This window comes from Rhyacophila brunnea, unplaced genomic scaffold (genome assembly GCF_057557595.1).
Source record: "Rhyacophila brunnea isolate RB1 unplaced genomic scaffold, BYU_Rbru_1.0 scaffold_5, whole genome shotgun sequence".
NCBI lineage: Eukaryota > Metazoa > Arthropoda > Insecta > Trichoptera > Rhyacophilidae > Rhyacophila > Rhyacophila brunnea.
In genome coordinates this window covers 29,635,332-29,658,202 of record NW_028233170.1, presented here as the reverse complement: position 1 = coordinate 29,658,202, position 22,871 = coordinate 29,635,332, and the positions used below count along the sequence as shown (strand labels likewise).

Genomic DNA, 22,871 nt, shown 5'->3' with positions numbered 1-22,871 from the left:
TGCACTTTTTGTCACATCGTTACCGTACAATGTACATCATATAAGTGAAAATTAATCAAATATAACCGGTTATTTTGACCCGCTAATTATATTACCGGATATCATGTAATTGAATGTATACTATGGTAACCGTAATATAATATGATAAACATATTTATTATAGAGAACAGCCTTTCTCAAAAGCCCATTGTTATCCTTTGTTTTGCCGTATAATAGAATTAGAGTATTAGTGCAATTATTTCTTGAACTGCAGACTGTGCTCGCCATTACCTGGGCCTTTAGACAGGTAAGTAATTGCATTCCTCGCTGCGCTTTCCGTACGTTTTATCATACAGCTTTTAATAACATAGTAATTAAGGCGTGTTCTTCTAAAAAGTGCAAACATTATAACTTTTAGGATTTAGTTAAAATTATGTAGGTGCTTATATTTTAAGCCCTAAACTCCAAAAGCAACATGTGTTTTCGAGAAAGAGTTGGAGCAATAAATTCATTTCATTAAGAAATCAACAATAATTAAAAGTAATGTTACGATGTGAGATATCTTTAGTTCATTTGAGAACTGTAAAATATCATCGCAAATGAACCACAATAGTACACATACCATTTACACATTACCCAATTATACACCTTTACAAATCTAAAAATACAAAATGGTCGATGTCAGGACTTATACCATTTTCCCTGTTTATATATACATAATAATATGTACCAGAGAACCAGTCTACCGTATGTTCAAAAATAACACTTACAGAAAAACGAAATTTAAAATGTTACATGACCACAATGTTAAAGTAATTAGATACTTTATTCTTTTAATATTTTTGGGTTTATGTTATGATTATGAATATACTGAATTAAGTGAATTAAGCGATAGATACGATAATTTAGATACACAAACAATTAACTAGATTCCGGCAAGTGATACTATTATAATATAATATCATGTAGTTCTGCCACGTACTAAACGCTGGTTTATTTAATTAATTAACAATAAAAAGGGTGAATTTAACTTTACATTCAGTTGATTTGACTTGAACCTGAGATTTTTTCTTTATTTTTACAAAGAAAATATTGCCACAGGAAGTAGGCATATGCATTCCATAGTGTGCAGTTTTTTTATGATGATTGGTTTTTGTTTATTAAAAATGTTTATAATCAATAAATATATTGTGTTACTACGTTCCTGCTAGAAAATACAAAAAAGTTCAGGACCGTTAGTAATGTATATACGGATACAGATATTTTTCAAATAGACGAAACAGAATGGAATGCTTAAGTAACTACCCATTACGTTAATCCTGTACCTACTGCATATAGCTACTGAAATTCACCCAAAATCAATTACATTGTAGCTTCGTTAATTAGTACGGTTCATAAAATTGTAAAATCGAAAAAAAAACTAAATCGGACGATGCGGTTTCCACACACAATGTCGGCCGAGTTGCGTAACCGGCAACGCGGTCGCGATCGTTTTGTATGCGTTATAAAACGCATCATAACATTCATAACACAGCGCGTGGCTCGGCCCTATCGACGGGAATATAGGTCATGTTGAAATGCAGCTCGAGAACTTAACCGATATTACGTTGAAACGATATTTTTATAACCCATCCCATCTAGCCGAAACGCCTAATCGCCGGACGCATTCTATGTGGCGGTAAATTGGGACGCATGAGGCGATACTGGAATTGGACTGGTCAAAATCAGCGAAAATCGTAGCACTTAGTTAACAGTGATTCCCAACCCTAATTTGGAACCCTGGATTTCCGTGAGAATTCGCAAATTTTTGCAAAAAAAATTCAACTTCATATGGTTACTTTTGTTCAACGTAACATATTTACGAACAATGAAACATTTCGGACAGTTTGGCATAATTAGATTAAATAATGACAGTTTTACTTGAAGGGGACATTTTCCTTTTAGCAGAAATAAATAGATTAATACATATTTAGTAATTCAGTTGGCAATAATGAGCGTTGCCAACTAGTATGAGCTTTCTTTTAACTAATTTTTTAATATTAACGCTAATTTTAAGAGTTACAGCATAGTAATAATTAATTACTATGCTAAAAGTGATTTATTGGCCGAATTTTGACAGTACATAAAGGAAAGCATGCAAATATTAAAACTTCCGTGAATAAAATTACAAAATCTTCGCTGACGACGCCAACAGGTACCTATGTTATAATTTGAAAGCCTTTTTTCATGTATATATAATATATATGTTTAACATCTTTTCGTGTGCCGTCATACGCGTGAACAACCATGCAGGGGTTACCCGAGATATTAGAAACTGTTTCAAGTGTTGAGCCAAGCAAAAAAGTTTAGGAATCAGATACTGACTTGGTGTACTACCACCATATATTGCATTTTAATGGATCCAGCTAAAAGGGACCGGTACAGACATTTCCAGCGAAAATGTCACCGCAATCCGGTTAGTTACTGTTTTGCATTATGGTGCCTTTACACAGGCATAGATTAAGTGCCGGCAAATTGAACTTTCACAACATAAACAAGTCAGAAGAGGGCAAACTTTTGTGATGTATGTACTATCTACGCAATGTTAAAATCGGCACGATAAAATTAAATTATGCACTTATGTTATTTTTACTGGCGCGTCAATGAGTATATAATTGTCAACAGCAAATATAATATGCAGGTGTAAAGATCTTATTAGAAAATCAGACAATATACACGGCACAAAAGCAAAGTATTAAAGCTTGTACTTTAAAAATGTGTGTTTTCGTTAGTATCCGGTTATTTTTTCAAAACGGATCTGTCATTTCCCATAAAGCACACGTGCTCCAAATATAAGATAGTTTAAAAAGTATGTATATTTGATTAAAAGCTTGCCATAATATTCCTATTACATACAATAAATAATTTAAAAAACTTGTACAACAGTAACCAATAGATCTACATAATATTTTGTAGATTTATTTATTTATCGTGTTTATTAAGCGGTACCCAGTCGTATTTTTTTATATCTATCGATGTCATCGTACATTAAAAATGATGGAGACCTAAAAGTTTTTTTTTTAAATTTGCACAACTATTATTTAATAACGATGTTTCATGATATATATTATTTGGCGGTTCTTTTTAAATATTGCATTAGGTTTGTATGGTAGTATGTAAATGCTCTAGATTCTTCATAAGAATATCAAGGTTATAGGTACTCTACTTAGTATGCATAATATTGTGTAGCACAGTGTAATTAATTATTAACCATAGTCAAAATTAACTAAGTAAACTCAAATAACACGCAATCAAATCGAATCAACTAGGTAGGGCCCAGTTATTATCAGTGCATATAACATTACAACATGTTTTTTGTTATATTATACGGTTATAAATAATATAACCCTAATTTTAGTGAACTGATTGCCCGAACGAACCAATCGAAGGTATTCAAAAACTTAAAACAATAAGTGTAATAGATAATGTTTCGTTAATATATTAACACATTTATCCTATTTACGAGAATATTAGGAATATTGTATTATTGTTATTGTACTATTGTAATCAATCTTTCAGAAGGAATGTCCTGCAATCAAAGTGAGATAGAACAAAATTCAAAACAGTAAAACTTAAATTACAGTTTACAAGGATATTCAAATATAAAGATAAACAAATAACGACTGAGTAGTTACGACTAAAAAAATCATTTCCTGAAGAATATTAACTAATATCATTTTAAATGGAATGCCAGCATGTAAATGCTTAATAATTAATTGTGAATAGATTAATTAGTGAATTTATACAAATGATGTACCTACAATAAATATTTTGTGTTTTTGTCAGAGTTTTCGCGAAGCAAATAGCTATATTTATTATAACATCTTGAATAAATTAATACAATAAATTCATTCACAACCTCTATAGTAAAAATGAACACGTATTAACTAATTACATCGCATATTATGTAGGTAGAAGGTAATATTATATGTGTGTCACCCAATGGATTATTAATTATATAAATATCTGAAATATTGATACCTACTTATATTTTTATGATTGCAATTTTTGTGCGTTCGACGCATGATGGGGAGATTAGATAATTTATTTTAGTGCCGCATTAAAAATAATTGCTTATCAAGAATAACATACATACATATTAATATTATAGTAATTTGTGTCTAGTCACTGAGATAAAAATTACAACTGCCGTCTTATACTAGATAATATAATACTTACTCTAAAAAGGTATCATAAACATTTTTAATGTGTATAAATCGATAAATCAGTAAAATAATTTAGGAAATTAAAATATTCTATCGAATCTATGACGATCCCAAACTATCAAACTTAACAAATAAACAAACTTCTTGGTGAACGTGAAATATAAAAACAAAAAGTTTATATTATGCTCACTGCTCGCCTACTCGCTCTAGCGGAAAATATTAAGCCCCACAAACATGTTGATAATATTCTCGCGTTGGTAGTTAAATGAACTTGGATCGGAACTTTCATGCGTTTTGTTTGTGAAACAGTCGTAAATCTTTAATCACCTATCTAATAACAGTATTTTAAAGATAAGAACCTAATATTATTATAGTAAGTTAATTAATGTATTTTATTTCACTATAAAAATCATCTTGCCATCCTGTTGACGTATTACAAACTATTTTTTTAGTATAAATTCTGATGTGTTCAATACAAAATTGGATGTAAGTATATATAATCTTGATGTAGGTAATTAATTATATTCCAATACACGTATTGATTGAGTCTTCAAAATTCATTCAACATCATAAATCAATTATTAAAACATTAAAGAAAGTTCTTGTATAAACAGATAAGTGCGGAGAGGTAAGTACATACTATGTGTCTATCATTAAATTGTTATGGAAAACAAAAGTATGTCACTAGTTGTGATCGTAATATATATATATTAGGTACCTACCTTTTGAAAGAAAATGAAATAAAGGAGCTTTTTATATAAAACAGAAATAAATATAAGTACGTAACATTATTTAATGTTACTTTTATGTTTGGTTTGATTTATGGCATTTGTAAATATGCAGGCCACTTTAATCCGAAAAATTGCACATTTTGGGGTGAGTATTTTGTTCGATAAAGTTACACAGTAAAGCTATTTATTTTCCGAATGAGCGAAGTGTCAAAAAAGATAAACAACAATAATAACATAAAGGTATATACATACTGCAATATGCTTCCGATTGCGGAATAAAAATAAATAGCAACTCACTTCGTTGTGAATTTTCTTCGCATAAATAGGTAGGACGAGCGTGCACACGCGTTGAGCGCGCTCACAATGGTCCGATCGGCGATCAGCGATCACTCACTCGCGGACAGGACAGAGGATCCGCGGCGGTCGCATCACAGGTGGCGTCGGCGCGCGCGGGCATGATACCGCCTACTGGCCGAAAGAGCGTCGTTCGGCTGTGACGGCCACCGACTGAAGATATACCGGCTTCTCGGAAAAACCGAAATGCGGAAAAGCGGCCGGGAAATGTGCGCCGGAGGACGAAGGAGCGAACGGGACGGCTATAGGAGGTGTTTCCTCGGCGTCTCGCTCACTGCACGCCTCCGCGCCTCTCGGCCCGCCGGCACAGACACGAGCCTACCACCCCTCGCCTCTACGGCCGCTACGAGCCTGCCTGCTACGGTAAATGGAACTGCCATTCGCCGATAACGATGCAAACTAACCAAACTTTAGCGATGCTATTCAAAGGTTTTTGTTACTGCGGATATTCAAAATAATATTATTTTTCAATTACGGAAACAAAATAAGACATTTTTTCCAAAAATCGTAAAAAATCAATGACTTTTTCACTCAAGTACCTATCCACCTAAGCAGTAGACATACGGAATTACCTCAACAATTATTCGTAATATGCATTACGTAAACTTTTATATACACCGAGTTTACAAAAAAGAACATTGAATATTAAAATGATTACCCAAGCACCTTTATAATAATAATAATAAAACGATCAGCGTATTTTTAATTTATATGTGAGAGCTTAAAGCTCTTCAAGTACCCAAATAGATTTTAATAGTATATAATAATGGAAATGTAAAACTTAAGGACCAAGTGACAATAAAATTATTATTTTACCATTTATTAACATACACAAAAAGCATTAAAACTTACGCCAGGACGACATTGAACATACATTTTACAACATTTAAACACGTACATAACAGTAGAGATACATTGAGACAACAAACAATTATTAATTATAAAACAATTAACGTAACGATCACTGAATACGTATAATATATCTACGGACAGTGCGTTAATTAGTCGAACAGTGCTTGCGACTGGCTGCTCATAAATTTAATGTGTAGAAACATTGATTATTGAAAAAATATCATGACAATAACCTATTATTAATTAATGGATTGTTGAGCATTACAAATTAATACTCATAAGAATGTCTGGATTACAAACATAAAAGATAAATTATAACAATTTTGCATGAGAAAGACACCCCCAAGATTCAAGGGAGTGAGAGAAAAGCATACGTTTTCGAAATTATCTGGTGAAATACATATTGGCCATATATTAGTACCAAACCAATTCAATGATCCTTCTTACTAACTAACTATAAAAATACCACGTTCTCAAAATAATAACATATAATTTATACAATAAAACAAAAGAGATGCATTTTAATTTAGGTCAGAGGTTAACAAACTTATTGCAACATACCTCAATCATCCCCTTGGTAACTTCCCCCAAAGTAAGGGTGCCAGTAGTCTGTACCATGATACATTGCCAGCAATCAAACAGGTAATTCTATGTTGAGGGAAGTAAAATGTTTATATAAAAGTGAGTAATACTGCGCCGTAAAGATGAGCAATATTTTACATTATTACCTCGTATTAGGGTCATACTCAGAAATGATTAAGTACGATAAACTAATGTAGATAATATACGTATTTTACAACTGGTTTTAATATATGGCCTAGGTCAGACCCCAATAGATTTGCGAATTATTTAAACGTTGTTTTAGTGGCAATAAAACGCTGAAAAAAATAATGGATGCAACGTACCGAATAACGATCTACTGCGTTTTTCGATACTTAACAATATTATAGATATAAATAGAATTCCGATATGCTATATCCCAATACACTACTACATTTTGACGAATGGTTTCGGATGTGTGAGTCTCCTACGAAAGACGTGCAATAGTGTATGTTGCAACCTTCAAATACACCAATATTGAATGATCGTAAGTGCATAAAACGAGAGCAGTTTTCAGCATGAAATACAAGCGTATTCTTGACACGTGTTTAAGTTTATCCCATATTCTTCCACACTCGAGATCGGTTGCCTGTTTCTCCACACCTTTTAGTTATTGCAGTTCCCAGTATTTCAAAGTTCCCTGATTGCTACCAAATTAGAACTAGGCGAGTTGGGAAAATAGGCCCAATCCTTGAATTACTCGCTCGCTTAACGTTTAGTTTTTTTTGTTGTTGTAATAAATTTTATTTTTCCACTCATCTCAGGACCCAGCTCTTTCATTCAAGCAATCAAACGCTGAAATCATTTCGTATCATATATGTATAATAAAGATAATGTAGTTAAATACATATTATCATTTGCTGTATGTAGATAAAAGATAGATCAAGTAAAAACAAATGATATTCTTCAGTTAAGTAAATATCAAAAAAGTTGCTGCAATATCGTTAATCAGCTACCAAAGTAGCTGACTTTTGTTTAAAAATTTAAAATATTCAATGTGAATGATTGGCTGTGGTTGTGTCCAATATCAATCTTAAACAGCGGGAATTAAAAATAATATCTATCAATGAATACCTACATTTTATGCGGGCACCTACCTACGTAAACTATCAAAAAAACTGCGAGCCTTATTATATAAAAAAACAACATTGATGGACTTGATCGGATTTAATACTGAAACTTTCCAATGCTGAGCTAAGGCCGGACAACCGACTTAAGATGCAATCTTTCGAAACCCATTATATCTGTTAATTTAAATCATTTGGCAAGTAAAAAATGATCTATTATACACATAAAATAACGAAAAGGAAAATTGACATACTGTCAACACTCGTTCGTGGGTTTTGGCTTCAGCTTACTGTTAACATTGACCCAAATATTTCGTGATAAACTGTCCCCGAAACACGAAAACGTTATCACGGCTATATATATATGTATACCTAGTTACCTACTGACTAACCGCAGATATTTTATTATTATCTACGATAGTCAAAATTACACACAGTAAGTATTATATAAGTCGAATTACAAAACTCACATACTATGTTTTTGCTAACGCATTTTTTTAATCTATTTCAAAAACAAGCGGTATTTCCTGATAAGCTAATTATCTAAAAGATATCAATTTATTATAATTAGTCGTGAATACACTAGTGTAATAAAATTAGTCCACATGATAAATGATAATAAATTAAACGTTAATTGACTATCAATACTTTTTGTTGAAAAATAGTATTTATTAACCATACAAATATTTTGTCTACAAATACTTACAATATTATTAATCGAACAATATTATATTCTACCGAGCAGATTTCCTATTATGATGATAGTAAGTTGAGTGTGTGTACTTTACACATTTTAGACCAATTAATAATCTTGTAAGACGAAGTTTAGTTTTATTACCTATATATGTTGAAAAGTTTATATACTTAAATAAAAATATATTATAACAAACTGTTTTAATAATAATTATGTTGATATAACTTTTAACTTTCATGTATTTCTAAAAATAAATAACAATAAACAAAGTACGTATACATTATAAAATAATTTCATGGTAATCATACATAGGCAGTTAGTAGATCCTTCAAAGTACCCAGTATGAAGTTGCGCAGTGTTTCTAGTCTAATCATCAATGTAAAATGTGGTTATATCTCGTCCGTAGTCATATTGGATAAAACGTGAAAAATATTTTTTTTTTTCATTTGTATATTATATAATTTTTTTGGTTATATACGTATATTTTTTTTCGATAATAAAAAAGCTGCCGGCATATATTAGTAGATTGAAGTCAATAAATAACGACAACTACCTACTGTCTTAGTGCTATCGAAAATGATATGATGTATTCTACAATTCTGTATTTTTCAAGTCATTCGAGTTATATTAAATATGGTATTATATTGTTGCCAATAGATATGCCTGTATTAAAACGACTACCAATTATTACTACTACGTCGAATGCTATAATCGTAATGTTGAATGTGCATCGGTAGAGACAGAGAGGCACGCGGTCCAACCGTTGAGGGGCGTCGCGGCGCCAAAATGCGTCGACGACGCCGTTCCACTGTGCGTGAGGTTAGTTCGTGACCCGCTTTCCCCGCGCCACCGCCTCCCACCCCGACCAGCTGAATGTAGGCAGCGCTGGACGTAGGCGGCGCGAGGCGAGCAGGGCAGTCGAGGTCGAAGGGCGGGCCAAAAGGGAGGGCGGAAGGGTGGTTCAAGGAAGAGCATCGAGCAGCGATCAGCCCGGGCGCTCGCGACACGCAGGCGGGGGGGCGAGGCAGCAGCGGGGTGCTGCGCCGACGGCTGCCGCATGGTAACACCGACGATCCGCCGCCCACATAAAGATCCCCGCCCACCCTTCGCGACCCCTCGTGGATTGTTTATCGAATGCTGCGACCTCTTTTCGGGTAGGTAGAGTTAATGACAGTCAAGTGGCTTCCACTCTATCTGAAGGAATCCCTACGGAACTATGTATTTCTGCATCAAAACCTAAGCTCACAGCCACATACAATTACATCGAGGGAACATTTTACATAGGTATTCGTATAGAAAAATTGCATTAAGTAGATAGGCAGTGTCTTTCTTACACTCGTAGCTATCAATCAAACTTTCCCACAAAAAATATTAAACTGGCAATCGCCGATTAGCTACACTTATTCGATTTTGTCATTCACTTATTTGGTCCCTTCTAGTGATTGCATTCCCGGAAGAAGTTTTTAATCCTGGAATTCCGGCAACATATATATTCAAAGCCGGGATTCAAAACTACCAAAATAATTAATCTAACAAAACAAGCGAAAACAGCGAAGGAATTCTATAACTTAAAAGGTTGTTGTTCTCGTAATCAGCAAAAAATACAATATTATATACGATAGTACATACAACCTTCATGCTACAATCAATATTATTATTATAAAAACTAATATTATCTGAATACTATTTTATATAGCGAGAAAAAATAATGTTTTAGAAACAATGCCTCTCGTTAACTAAAATATTAACGATGACAAAATCGTCACTATTGTTCCATAATTATAAGCACTGAAATCGTAACTTCCACAGTTTTTAAAAAAACATGTATCTACAAACTGTTCACACTGTTTAGGTTATAACCAGTGGCGTCCATATGCACTGCGGAACTGCAGCACCCCCAAGCAAATTGAGAAAAATGTAATATCATAATATACATAAACAATTTATGTATATTATATGAAAATTTCAATATTATTTAAGCATGTAATAAGCTCGCCCGCGCACCGATATGTCCAATGTCCAATAATATTATCATACACCGCGGTAGGTAGTTGATTTTGCACAGTACCGTTTCCGATAGAAATTGCTCGAGTTGACGAAGGGGGGTGCGGGGAGCGGGGCTCGCTGCTGGAAGCTTAATCAGTACTGCGGGTCAGACAGCCCGATTTCAGTATTTCCCCCATAGACGAATATACGTTCGCCATTTCTGCATCACACGTGATCACGCCCGCCTCAGCGAGGAAAGAAATATAGCTATAATGATTTATAAACATTGTTAAAAATTATTTCTACAAGCAATTTATGCAAAGTTCTTTATTTTAATTATTAATGTAATTAATAATTTATATTTAATTTTGATGTTAATAGTAAAATATAATCCAAATACTTATACATTTTTTTTATTTTTAATTAACCGCAGCACCCCCAAATATCTTATCCACGAGCCGCCACTGGTTATACCTATATTAGTTTTTCAAAATTTCAAAACGAATTCAAAAATCCAGGGATATATCTGATAAAGGAAAAGGAGTGAGCCCAGGTTTCGCGATAACCCTACCGGTGTCGCTGTCTAATGAGTCATGAGTCATGACTAACTACATAAAGTGAATCATATTCATTGTCAGTATTTCTGACCACCATTTTCTTTTTGTTCAACGAATAATTCACAAGATTTGGGAATAAAGCAAATTGGCGCGAATTCACTGGGTGCACATTCGTGTCCCGCTGGGCGTCGTATTTTTTTCAAAAGCTTTTTTCTGGTACGTATACATGTTATATTATGTGTTTTCAATCATTAATGGATTAATGTATGTTCAGTATTTCAGTTATTCAGTTAGGTACAATAATTATTATCATGGTATACGTTCTACGACGGCTATAACAAAAATATGTAGTGTGATAATTAATTTATGAGACTATAAGAATCACCTAATACTTTTACTAATTTTGAAGAATAATAATTAAAATAGATAAATAATATGTAATATAATAAATATTATAATTCTAGGACTGGTTTATTATATGGTAGATTACTAAACCAAGGGACAAGGAGTGGAAGTAGGACTCGGATTCTTCAAAATCGACTTCTTACGGGCAATTATTCAATTTCTTCAAATAAGTAGTTCCAAATTTGGAACCGAAGTCGGTGTAGAATTCGGGACTGGAATCAGATTTCTCTAAACGACTAGCCATCAATAAAATAAGCACTTACAATAAAATGCATTCAAATAATGATAAATAGAGATCTTAAAAAAACAAATATTATATGAAATTGTCCATCAAAAATCAACTGGCTAATTCTTGAATTTATTGTTGATGACAAATGCAGATCCAACACTATATAAATAAACCGATATATATTATAATAACATTGCATTTTTCAAATAAATAGTAAATATTTTTAATTAAATATTTCATCGGTAAATAATAATATATTTCATTATGTTCAATAGGTATTTGTATGAAAAATATGTATCTATAAAAAAATAACTACCACGTGAAGGTATCTGAGTGAGGACCACTGCGGAAGTCCGCGACCAATCGGCGAAGTCAAATTTGTTCCGGGAAAACGAAAATAGCAGGAGGACATCAAAGGGATTTTCCCCGAGACCTTTTGAGCGGGAAATCAATTTCCCAGAAACGATTATACGGTCAGGTGAACGTTTCCTGCCGCCAGACGAGCGACACTTTCTTCAATAAAAAAAAAGCACAAAAATTACAAAATAATTTAACAGCTAATGTAACCCCTGTACTTATTTCTCATTCCACTATACATAATATCACCAGCGGATGGTTTACCATGTAATAAAAATTTATGACAAAATAAACATTGGACCCGCTGCATAAAATAATTGACACCGTATCCATTTTTTTTTAAATTTATTTTGACTATCTTTATTTCTTGTTGATTGTAATTAATTATTAATGGTGACCGTATTGCCTCAGCGAGTACGTAACTTTGAAAGCTATAATTTAATAGATTTTATTGATAGTTTTCATTTTAAATAATCAATAGGTACTTAGAATTTAAAAAAAAACTATATAAAATGGTCGTTTATTGGAAGGACTCTTTTTATATGACATCATATTTCATGAATATTTTTATTATTAAAATATTTCTATGTTGAAATAACGAAAATTTTTGAAAAAATCATTTATAAATTATTTATTACTTACATAACTATATTTTTTTTAATTTAAAAAAACATTGATTTTCCTAGATTATATAGATAAATGTATACAATATTTTTTTAATCTTTTTAGATGCATATTGAGTTTACTATTTAAAATAAAAGTTGTCAGTTACAATTTGCATTAAATTGCATTTTTGCTATAAACGTTACTTTAGTCGTTGAGCATCAAAATCTTTTGAATGACTTGAATTGACGTTATCAGGTGTTTTACAGTGGTGAATATTATTCAATAGAATCCGGGTTTCGCTACTCATCATCTTCTTTCGTGTTAATATAAGTTTATATAAGTACATAGCATGCCAAGTACGTATATTGATATAACTTTAATCTTTGTCAGTTACAAATATACATATAATATAGGCATCAAGATTTTGAAAAGCAAACCCGGGTCATTAAAAACAATAATTCCTATGAATTGGTAAAAAAGTCTCAACATTTAAAATTTCAATTACATTTATGTCAAAAATCCTTAGTCGATATTATTAATTTGATATGTTAATTTACGAGATACCGGATTAAGAGACATATTATATAATATACATGAGTTTTATAAGTTATTTCACCAGGCTGATAATGATGATGCTATCTCGGGAATATGTTTTTCTTTTATAATAACAATAGAAGAATATGTATTATTTTTATATGGGATAAGATAGGTGCCTGTTTAATATTTTGATCTAAAATTGAATTACTCTCTGCAGATTTAAAATGCTCCTAGAATAGATTCTAGAACAAAGGAGAAAAGCTATTCGGGTCTATTCTTGGAAATTATTTCAATTCAAAATTATAATGACCTGTTCTTGCATAAAAAAGTGCTATTCAAAATAGATAGGTACATGCAACACAATTTCCTGGATATATATAGACATAGATAGGTAAATTTAAAAACAAAATAACCTTGTAATAAATTGATTATAAATTCAAAACACATAATTGTACAGCACGGTCCTTGAACCCTGATAAAAAAACTGCATGCATAATACCCAAGAACATAATGAACCCATTAATCTGAAGTTTTTTAGTCGCCATTATTATCAAGCCAGTCGGTTTTATTATTGCAGAGGCGTATTATTTCATGTGCAACGATCTCTTGCTAGGCGAAAAAATCCTATTCGCAAAAAAACTACATGACGGTCATAAATCATTCATGCAGGTTTTTCATTACAATGCACCCACACACACGTACTGCCTCGCTTATCATCAGAGTGAAATCGGCCCATTAGCAGCAGCAGCATATTTGGCAAGTGATTGAACCTGCACAGGAAAAAACATGCAGATTTATTATGCCGCAAAATACAGCCTTGACTTTTGCATAATAACACCATTACCTGTGCGCGCAAAAAAATATCGCATCCACCGTGGTCATAGAGGCATGCACCTCTCGAAGCGACAACAAAAAAAAAACACAACAAAGCTATGAGAATAATATTAGAGGTGCAAAAAATCGTGGATAATAAAAATCCAACGAAAAAACTAGCTCTGCAGCATTGCAGATGCGCGTGGAAAAAAAACTCGACGGAAACACAATATAATGATATACCTAGGTGTCGTTTCGTTGCATATAAAGCTAGAATGGATTAGGTACTCCTGGCAAAGTTCAAGACCGAATTCGCTGCGACGACGACGTCAGCGTGAAGAAACTGACAGCAAATAGCATGCAACAAAAAAACTAGAGACGAAAACAACTCAGAAAATGCTATGAGGAAAAAACCTTGCATTCTGCCGGAGTGATGTAATAATTGCGGTGACCGTCCGATGCGACATTTTATTTCAAGCGAACAATTAAATTTCCCTTTCTATATAATTATTGTGTGTAACACATTTAATTTTTAATACAAAAATTGGAGTACGGACCGAATAAATGAATTCCTTCCACTATTTTCGTTTATTTGCCGATAAATATCAGCACATGAGTAATTGTCAACGTAAAACAAGATATGAATATCAGAAGATGGGGAATGCGTTTTAAATGAGATAATTTCGTTAGGTACATAGGTATATTACCGATAGAGCTGTGTGCGATGCTACAACAGGTAAATAAGATATATATATATATATATATTGATATGTGCTAAAATTTCAAAAGTATATGTTTATATATAATAATATATAGGTAGTTATATTTATATATTCAACTACCTTTGTAACGATTTAATTATACGGTACACTTGAATAATTAATTACATTACATTTGATTAATGCGAATTAATTATTTATGAAATTACATTAAGCATTTAAATAATAATATACTCTTAGTAGTTTATTAATATTAAATAAAATTATCATATTTAAAATAATTTAAAAATATATACTTACCTATATAAAAATGATAATATACAAATTCTTTTGAAAATTATCAAATTAATTATTTTATAACTGATAACAAAATTTTAGTTTTTAAATATTGTAGAACTACTGTGAGTAAGCCAGTGCTGGATTAAAAAAATGACCTTACTGTAATTGTCTAATAATAATTAATGACATGTCATGTAAAATATGAATGTGTACTAATAACCTACAACGAAATCAATATCAGAGCATAATTACATTGTATCATCTGATGGGTACTAATAAACCACCCTCGAGGCCCCAGGCGAATACGGGTGGATATCGCGGTAGAGATGGGTTTGAAAGTATTTAGTGAGGGAGGGTTGCTCATGATGAAATTAATTTATTGGGGTAATAGAAATTTTAAAGTTGGTTTAACATATTTTTTGAGTCGTCAAGATGGTTGATTATTTTTAAAAGGGGGTGTCAGTACCCAGTGGGTTAAAAGTTATATCTAGTGCCAAATAATTTTATTTTGCGGAACGTGTGGTCACTGGAATAATAGCACACATTCGGGCGTGCAACTAAGCCCGAATGCGGCGATGGAGAGATAAAAAATCCATTGCAAACGAGCGCAACAAAACAACTCACACACACAAGCACGGCCGCCAAAGCGGAGGAGGCAAAAAAATGAATTGCAACTAAAAATAGCATCAGCGAATTGGACTATGATGCGAGTGTTGAAGAGGAAAGGGGCGGAGGGTGGCAGGCGATGATTTTTAGAAGCAACACGACAAAGTGATTTTTGGAGGCGGTGCATCGGCAAACGTAGCGGCAGGACGGCGCACCGGCCGCGCCGTAGACCACCGCGACGCCGCTCACCACAGGCAAGTTTTTAACTTTGCAATGCTACATTTGTTTTATTTTATCATAATAATTACTGTAAAACAATACAATATGTAATATTAATACTATTAAAATAAATGTGTACTCATTGCGAGTGTTACACATTACTCATACACTCTTGAGTCGTAAGTTCTACGAGCGGCATGCACAATCTAAAATTTCGATTCTAAGGATAATACCACTGACAGCTGCTGTCAAAATAAATTCGCATGTCTATAAAACAGCCCATACACTCAAATTCATTTAACAGTGTATCTCAATATGGATATTGATAGTGTTAATTCGTTTGGCATGTACTTGCAGAATATTATTTTACTTTTATACGCCAGCCCGCAGAAATACAAGATTCCAGATGATAGAATGACACTTGACGCTAGTGTTACTATATTAATGATATGTTACTGTAATGACTGATAACGGAAACATAAGAGTATTATAATTAAATATTAATATGTATTTATAGTTATCGCATTTATAAAGTGCAGTTGTCATATTTTTGTCATCGTTTAACAATTATAAAATAATTTACCTAAACTATAGGAAAGAGAATTTTTAAATATGGTATTATTTTCAATAGAAAAAAACGAACGTGATCTTAACTAAGGACAATGTTTCTGCATAGTGTTTTCTGCTAAGGAAATTTTAGTTAAGACAAATGTTTCTGCATTCCGCTCTACGTGTCTACGACTACCGCTACGATTACAAAAGTTAAACATATCATCTTAATAATAGGTATATGCCAGACGTGGACAAATGCGGCTCTTCGTTGAGGTAAGTACGGCTCTAAATATCTCTAGATAAAAATACATACCTACCTGTATTTTCGCGAGTTTTCCTTCCGAATGTGACTATGGTGTGGATAATATATATGAAAAACCAGAATGTGGCTCTCGTTGACCTCATGCACGCTCATCCCTGGTATATGCTGTAATAAGTATATCTATGTTGAGTTGATCGAGTTTAAACATTGATTCCAATATATTATAATATAATATATACGCTATTAGTATATAATTATAGAAGATAACATTTGGGGTAGCAAAGTCTTTAGCCGTTTGATAAAATAAGACAATGCCTACTGAAGAGAGATGAAAACTATATTTACCTATTCCTACAACTGATTGAAATCCAAAAAAAAATATTTTTTATACATATTAAAACTATGGCCATCTAAGTATTATGTACTTAATATAAAAAATATAAGATTATTAAAAAGTAAAAAAATATTATTGATAAGTAAGCAGCGTCATATTAGGTATTACAGTGGTTTTGAAACAAAAATAACTTTGAACATACGTAATTTTGAAAACACTGAGAAAATATACCTATAATACATATAATAGAAAAAATCTTTTCGTGAATCGAACCTACATTTCTCGGGTTTCGCGCCCACGCACATAGACCACTATGCTAAAGGTACCATACTTAATTACGACAAATTTTAACTAATAGCTTTTATAATACTCTTATTATGTATGTTCAATAAAAAGAATGTTACATTCTTAAATTTAGTGAATTATTCGTTGAATAAAAAAAACCTTTGTTTCAAAATCATTATAATGGAGTTCTACCACGTAATCGAGAGTTCAATTAATACAGTATCATATACTTAGCTAAAAGGTTATAAGCCAGATATATAATTTATTATAATATCATCTAGTTATATTTAACATAAAATATTATAATATGTATAAAAATCAACTAAATATCTTGATTAACAATGAATACATTTTACAGTTTTCATAATTTAATAACTAAATTATGAATAAATAAAATATCGTTTATAAATTATTGGTATTAATATTTTATTACCCCCTCCCCCACAGAATCCTTATAAATACAAAAAAAAATATCCTAAGTATGCTATATTATTCAATCAATGCTTTCGTTCACTGATCCAAATGCATATTAACCATTAACTGAAAATAAATTGATACTTTGAATGAAAAGTACCCTGTTTGACTCACCTCGATATTTTGTATACTTTTACAAAACGAATTGTCAATATTGTGAGTTGCTTAATTATTAAGCAATAAGTAAATTAAATATTAACCCCACGATGAAGAAACCTACGCATTGGTTACAGATCTGCTGGCGAGTGTTGCAATATTTAAAATAAAATAATCCGCAATTGCAAATCTTGCTGGAGATGGGACATCATAAATCGAAACAGCAATAAACTCACGAATTTTCGTGAACAATCGACCGATAACATACGAGGGTGGGTCAATAAGTCCTTAGAAAAGCCGACAGGTGGCGCGACTAGTACTGTAAGCGGTTTGTTTTCATGCAGCGGCACTACCGATTCAGTATGCTGCGAAGTTTCAATCAGATTGGTCGGGTTGTTGTTTTTTTATTTTCGTACATTTAAAAAAAAAATTTGCTTGTTTACAAAAATGGAGAAAATTGAGTTTAGAGCTGTTATTAAACATTTTAATATAAAAGGGTTAACAGCAAAGGAAATAAAAAATGAGTTGGATTTAGTTCACGGCATATCTGTTCCTTCACTAGCAACTATTTATAACTGGTTAAATGAATTTAAACGTGGTCGTACATCAACAAAGGATGAACCACGCTCAGGACGTCCTGTAGAGGTGACTACACCAGAAATGATCAATAAAATCCACGATATGGTGTTAAGTGACCGAAGATTAAAGTTGAGTGAGATAATTGAGGTTACAGGGATCTCAAAAGGTAGCGTCATTTCTATTTTACATGACAAATTGGGCATGAAAAAAGTTTCTGCAAGATGGGTGCCGCGTTTGCTCACAGTCGACAATAAACGCAATAGGGTGGTGGCCTCTAAAGCCCTGTTGTCGCTCATGCAACGCAATCCGGATGAATTTTTTCGTCGCTTTGTGACTATAGATGAAACATGGATACACCACTATACTCCCGAGACGAAAGAACAGTCAAAGCAGTGGATTGCGAAAGGCGAACCATGTCCAAAGAAGGCGAAAACCGTAAAATCAGCTGGTAAGGTTATGGCTACTGTATTTTGGGATGCACGTGGAATTATTTTCGTTGACTATTTGGAAAAAGGAAAAACAATAACAGGGAATTATTACGCATCTTTATTGGACCAGCTAAAAAACGAAATTGAAGAAAAACGGCCTCATTTAAACAGGAAAAAAATCCTCTTTCATCATGACAATGCCCGTGTTCACACATGTTTACGATCAATGGCTAAAATTGAAGAATTGAAGTTCGAATTGGTCGACCACCCACCGTATTCGCCAGATTTAGCCCCCAGTGACTTTTTCCTTTTCCCAAACTTAAAAAAATGGCTAAGTGGACAACGTTTTTTTTCAAATGAAGAAGTCATCGATCGGACAAATGCTTATTTTGAGGACCTTCCGAAAACTTATTTTTCTGACGGTTTAAAAAAAATTGAGAAACGTCTAACCAAGTGTATTGAGCTCCAAGGAGATTATGTTGAGAAATAAAAAAAAATACAAAAATAAAAACTGTTTTAATGCTTTTTTCTAAGGAATTATTGACCCACCCTCGTAGTATCGCAGCTTGCACAGCGATTTGAAAAATAATATAATATATAATACAGGAAATGATTTAAATTGAAAGCTGATCCCAAAAAGGTATGTACTGTGCCCAAATTAGGCACAGTAAAACAAACATACGTACTTAAGTAATTTTATACAATGTTAATCTATTGAAAGTTCAAAAGATTTAAAAAAAAATATATATACAGCAATGTTTGAGATAGAATTAATAATTCAACTCGAAAGAAAGTTTCAATTATCGTGGACGAAATTTAAAAGTAATTATTTTATACGAGATTTCAACTCTTTAAATACACATAGTCATATGTATTTCTTGTAGAATTAATTCCTAAGTAGACACACGATAAATTAATTGAGTATATAAATTCAAATGTTCATACCTTGCAATAATGTAATAGTACATCAATAATTGAAAGAATGCGGACAGTAGGGATCACTGAATAGGTGTAAGATAAATCGAGGAGATTTAAAACGGCGCAATGAACATCAACATTGAGGAACAGAAATACGAAATAATGTAGGTATACAAATAGTTAATCTCGTATATCCTATACATTCGATTTTTTTACCATGCATTAACGCCGCACTCCTCCACGGGGTTACGGCCTGTCTCTGTAGAGCTGGTTACCAAGTTTAAATAATTAAGAGCCACGGTTGTCGACGATGGAAGTCGTACAAGTGAACTTGAAATCTGCATAGGCATAGCGGTGTTCTGCATTAAATGCCGTTTGTTCAACACGTGCGTACTACTTGTGCTCATGTATGACTATGAGACATGGCATCTTACCAGATCTCGACTATTGAGCTTTGAAAATTAATGTCTCCGCCAAATCTTAAGGATACATTGGTAAGACCGATCAACCCCTGGTGATTGACGTAATCATGAAGATGCACATCTGACTTCGACATGGTTCCGAACACTCTGTACAGTAGCACGGCTTCAAGGATTCCGTCGCTGTCGCCAACACCGCATCGAGCAACATGTCTCGCAAGGCGGGAATTACGTAGGTAGGTACCTACCTACCAATGTAAATTTACTGCATTGGTAATTTATTATATTTTTTTATTGTGCTGATAGTGGAAATTTATAAAAAAATTATATAAAATGCAACAATATTCTACGCGCATAAAAATCACTTTAATAAATTTGCATACAATATAATAATGTAGTCAAAGCTCATTGTCTAACAATACGTTTGTGGGTACTAATATGCACATGACTATACATCGACAGTCGTTTATACAGCATAATAATATGACGGTTAAATTATATGTAGGTACATATAAATATATGCATAACATCTATCAATAGGAAAGCTATATAAGAGCTTTGGCAGACATGTAACAGGTATCCAATAAAAATCCACAAGTCATCGAAAAACTAGTCCGTAATAAAGCACAAACCCATTATATGCCTGTAGCTGGAGGTAAAATAATAATAAGTACCTACGACTATTCATATTCATCATTATTTAATTCATGAAAAAAACTATTATCACGAAGGATGTACGTATTTATTACCATTGAGGAAAGCCTCTTGGAAAAACAATTCCTCGATACGTTTACCCAATGCGGAATGGTTGTCCCAAGACTTTTTTTAAATATTATATACCTACAAAGAAAACTTTCATTGTGCAACTGAATCGATTTTCAAAGCATAATATTTTTCTATCCTTCCAATATGTACTATTTAAATCAAAGAAGGTTTTTTTTTTCAATTTAACAACAATAAAATTTTCAACTGCACCGCATTTTTCTTGGTAACATGTAAATTGTACGTATTAATTAGATTTCACCGTAGCACATTCAACCATGAGCTGTCTTATTGGAGAGAGTTGGCCGTATATCACTAGGATTAAGCAATACGCGTTGTTCTTGGTATTGTAATGTTCCAATTTCATTAGATTCAATAAGAACATTAATTTAACGACGATACTTTTTTTATAAATTATACGATATGGAATTTTATATAAATTATACGTTATGGTTATATTTTTAATTTATTTAACTACCTACCTAGTTTCTTCTGTGTTTTTCTTGTATTCTGGTGGTTTTTAGTAGTGTTTTTGACCCATGCATTTGATCTCAATACTATATGATCATCTATTTCCGATACAACATCACAGGATGAAGTGTGATACGGCCAACAGCATATGTCAAATTTCCGGACACGCTATTTCTTTTACTGCAGACAATCAAACCAGTTTTCTTTTAAACTGTAATAAATCGTGACCACATTTAAATTTCGCCATCCTTCGAGCGACTAAGACTTTCCATCCGATCTGCCGCTTCTCTCAGGGCAGAATGGATGGTGCCCAGCTCTTTCACTTGGTCGCTCCATCGCGCAGACGCTCTTCCTCTGCTTCGCCTTCCCTGGAGGCTACCTAAAACTGCCAGTCTCTCCAGGTTGTCCGGTCCGCGCCTGACAATGTGTCCAAAAAAACTGGAGAATTCTTCTCAGACACATCGTCAGAGCCGTTCGTTTATCTTCAGTCTCTGGATGATTGACTGGTTCGTCCTGTGCTCCGTCCAAGAAATGCGAAGCATTCGGCGCCAACACCACATCTCAAAGGCATCAATTGCCTTCCGTTCTCTTGCCTTCAGGGTCCACGACTCGACTCCGTATAGAAATATCGAGAACACTAATGTTTGCACAAGTATCATTTTTGTGGCAATCGAAATTCCCCGATCCTTCCATATAGTGGTAAGGCGTGTCATTACTAGTCAGTACTAAATGGCCATAATTATTATGGCGAGGTAACACTGTGGCTGTAAGATCATTTATTTAAACCTTCTAACTGTGTAGGGACGAAAATAGATGGGTACGCAAGAATTAGTATTTAATATTTTGTATAATGGATAAATTTTATTTTTATTTTTTATGATATGTAACTTGAAGACTGTTTTAAGGTTTTCCGAAAATAAAATACTTTAAATCAATCATAGTTCGTATTTATTTTCTCAAATATAAAATTTCTTCACTCCATCTGATTTTTCAAATCAATATATTATACTTTGGTAGGTACCTACTACTGGATTTTTTCTGGGTACAATTTAACACGTCTTTTCCAATCCTGGGATAGACAATTCTGTCTGCGATTTTAATTAGGAATCCACATAAGGTACACCTACCTACCAACATACGTGCAGTTTATGTGAATCCGTACTGCGCAACAAATTTGAAATTTAAAACTTTCACAAAAAAAATATATATATAATCAAACGTGATAATGCATCCTCTCGTAATCGCTTTGATATTTATATTGTTACGTCGCGAGGACTACGCGTGAAAATAAAAAAAATGCATGATCTTCTTAATCGCCGCATCACACTTTGTAATTTTATGGATTTAGATAGCCGCGAAATATTAAATAACATGTCTAATAATAGAACACAGAACGTTAAATTTATTATAAGAATCGCCTTATTTCAGTGTAGGTATATAAAATTCTTTAAATGGATTAAGTATTTTTATATTGATAGCACAAGAAATGTGTAGTT

General features: G+C 32.9%; 1 protein-coding gene across 2 annotated transcripts in view; it reads right to left on the bottom strand.

Moving 5' to 3' along the window:
* The window catches only part of chinmo (Chronologically inappropriate morphogenesis), a 362,087-nt gene that overhangs the window by 120,637 nt on the left and 218,579 nt on the right, over positions 1-22,871 (bottom strand). The window contains exon 1 of one of the 2 annotated variants that reach the window (XM_085955596.1): positions 5,213-5,393. The exons of the other annotated variant lie outside the window; for it this stretch is intronic. Within the exon in view, the coding sequence (XP_085811722.1) occupies positions 5,213-5,235 (23 nt within the window). The 5' untranslated portion in view covers positions 5,236-5,393. Of the gene's footprint in view, positions 1-5,212; positions 5,394-22,871 lie in introns of those variants that run through there. 2 annotated transcript variants of the gene reach the window in all.